A 2,758-nucleotide genomic window follows, 5' to 3' on the forward strand; every position below is an offset into this window, starting at 1 on the left:
TATATAATGACTACTTAAACAAATAAATGAAATAATTAACTCACATTAATATTGATTATAGGTACAGTGCTCGTTGGCCATTGAATTTAAGGGGATCTAGATTATATCAAGACATAGAAACAGGTGAAAAAAAATTTGAACCAGCAAGAAATGATGACAGAGTGAATTCACATAACCGCCACATACTGCAATTGTGGAGAGCAAATATAGATTGGCAACCCGTTCTTTCCAAGCATGCAGTAATCAAATACATTGCAAAGTATGCAACAAAACCTGAGAAAAGCTCAGAAACATATTAGCAGATGTTGATGCGTATTTCAAACATGGAAAACCCTAATGACTTAGTTGCATGAGCATATAGAAGGCTTCCAACAGAGACAATTATAGAAAGATACATTGGAGCTCAAGAAACATGTCACATGTTATTAGAACTTCCGTTGATGGAGAGCAGTAGAAGATTTGTTAATCTAAATGTGTCACGTGAAGTTTTCAAACTTGTAATAGTAAATAATGAGGAGAATGATAATGAACAAAAAAAATCTTTCATTGATGGATATAAAACAAGGCCTATTTCTATGGAAGGTGTCACATTGATTGATGCAGCCAAATCATGGATATACAATCCTAGAAGAAGAGGTGACAACAAATGGGGGCCAAGACAAAGAGCTGCTATTGTTAGAGTTTTTTCATGATTTTTAAACATTCCTTCATGTGATTCAGATAAATGGGCTGACTTCTGTTTATCAGATTTATTACTCTACAAACCATTCTGTAACATTGAAAGAGATATTGGTCATGACAATGACTCCATAAAAGCAAAATGGGAGTCATTTAATGATAATCCTTGGCATGTGGAAAGAATTATAACTTTACAAAATGTTGAAGCTACCAGTGATTTTGAAAATGAAGAAAATGGAACTATTCAACAAAATACTATAGAGCATGAATGGGAGATTATATCTAGACTTCATGACAGTCAACATATGCAACATTCTGAAATAGATATGTTGGGAAAAAGGGACATTGATAGAAGTGCAGATTGGTCTAATGAATATCAAGGTGAAGAGTACACAGTTGGAGCAATCAATTTTATAAGCAACATGAAGGAGCATGGATGTCTCATCTATGATGATATACCACAATGCATCAACTACACAACCCTCAGTGATAAACAACAAAAGGCAGTCAACATAATTATGACACATTATTATAGCAATCGAGAAGGGATGCATTTGTTCATGATAATTCAAGGAACAACAGGAACAGGAAAATCATATCTGATTGGTGCCATTAATCAATCTTTTCAAAATGCAACAATGCCATGTCATTCTCTCCTTCTATTACTTGCACCAACAGGAGTTGTAGCCTTCAATATAGGAGCCTCTATAGTTCATTCAAAACTAAAAATTCCAATAAGAGATTTTTCTGAACTAGAAGGAACAAGGCTTACAAGTTTTCAAGAAGAAATGCCACATATCAAATATATTTTGATTGATGAAATGAGCTTCATTGGTCAAAACATGTTGGAGAATACAGATTCTCGACTTAGACAAGCATTCCCACAAAGTGCAGACATGAGCTTTGCATGTATATTTCAAATATTACTAATAAACTCATATGTATTATATTGATATAATATTTGTATATAGTCTAACAATAACTTTTATTGATTATCTTTTAGGTATATTGATGATTTTGGTTGGAGATTTGGGCTAGTTACCTCATGTGAATGATAGACCAGCATATGATAGCAATAGAAGGGCAAAGTTATTATGGGAAGAATTCAAAACTGTGATTACTTTAGATAAAGTATTCAGACAAGATGGAGAAAACATTCAGCAACAAAGGTTTCGTCAACTTTTGACAAATCTAAGAGATGCAAACCCAAAAATTGATGACTGGAGGTTGCTAATGATGATAACCCCTATTAGCTTAGATGTTGCAAGCAACAATGATTTTGACAATGCTGTCCACTTGTTCTCTACAAATGAAAATGTTCATAATCACAATAAGAGAATGCTATATTCATTGAACCATCCCATTGCATGTAGTCTTGCAGCAAGAGCAAGAAGTGTTAATACAATAGAGGATTGTTCAAATGATGAACTTGATCTAGATTTGTTGATCAGTAAGAATTCAAGGGTGATGCTGAATTCAAATCTTTGGATAAAAGCAGGTCTTGTAAATTGAGCTCTAGGGTATATTCAAAAGATAGTTTACAAACCAGGAAGTGCTCCTCTTGAACCACCTACATATGTGATGGTTGAATTTGATAGTTATTCTGGAGTGCCATTTGAAGATCATCATCCAAATATAATTCCAATAACACCAATACAGAGGGGTGGAACACTTCAATTACCATTAAGATTGGCATGGGCATTGACAATACATAAGTCTCAAGGGTTGATTCTCTCAAAAGCTACAATTGATATAGGACCAAGAGAAAGAACATGATTGACATTTGTCACAGTATCGTGTGTGAAGTCTCTAGAAGGTCTTAGAATAATGCCACCATTCACATATGATCGTTATGAAAAAATGAAAAATGGCAAACAACTTTCCACGCAGAAAGCTGAAGAAAATAGACTCAATTTTTTAGAAGATAATTTGATGTAATATATTTTTCTTCAAATTTGCTTCAATTAGAAGTTTTATAGTAATTTATAAAAAATGTTAAGACTACAAACTTGATTATTGTTGATGAATTAATAAAATACTATATTTTTGTTAAGATGTATTAAACTCATATTTGAGCATG

General features: G+C 33.0%; 1 protein-coding gene across 1 annotated transcript; it reads left to right on the forward strand.

Annotated features, from left to right (window-relative positions):
* The first annotated feature begins 440 nt into the window (after positions 1-440).
* Positions 441-2,190, forward strand: LOC131075850 (uncharacterized). The gene is made up of 3 exons (XM_059218948.1): positions 441-636; positions 721-1,587; positions 1,805-2,190. Exons 1-3 carry the CDS (start codon positions 441-443, stop codon positions 2,188-2,190), a joined length of 1,449 nt encoding a protein of 482 aa, XP_059074931.1.
* Positions 2,191-2,758: the final 568 nt, after the last annotated feature.

This window comes from Cryptomeria japonica, chromosome 4, assembly GCF_030272615.1.
Source record: "Cryptomeria japonica chromosome 4, Sugi_1.0, whole genome shotgun sequence".
In the NCBI taxonomy this organism is placed as follows: domain Eukaryota; kingdom Viridiplantae; phylum Streptophyta; class Pinopsida; order Cupressales; family Cupressaceae; genus Cryptomeria; species Cryptomeria japonica.

What these genes read in the sequence shown, in the direction of transcription:
- LOC131075850 (XM_059218948.1), top strand. Translation starts at nt 441, where the DNA reads ATGGAGAGCAGTAGAAGATTTGTTAATCTAAATGTGTCACGTGAAGTT. An exon ending in ATACAATCCTAGAAGAAGAG is followed by an intron (nt 637 to 720) that starts GTGACAACAAAT and finishes CATGTGATTCAG; the next exon opens with ATAAATGGGCTGACTTCTGT. An exon ending in TGCAGACATGAGCTTTGCAT is followed by an intron (nt 1,588 to 1,804) that starts GTATATTTCAAA and finishes TGATTACTTTAG; the next exon opens with ATAAAGTATTCAGACAAGAT.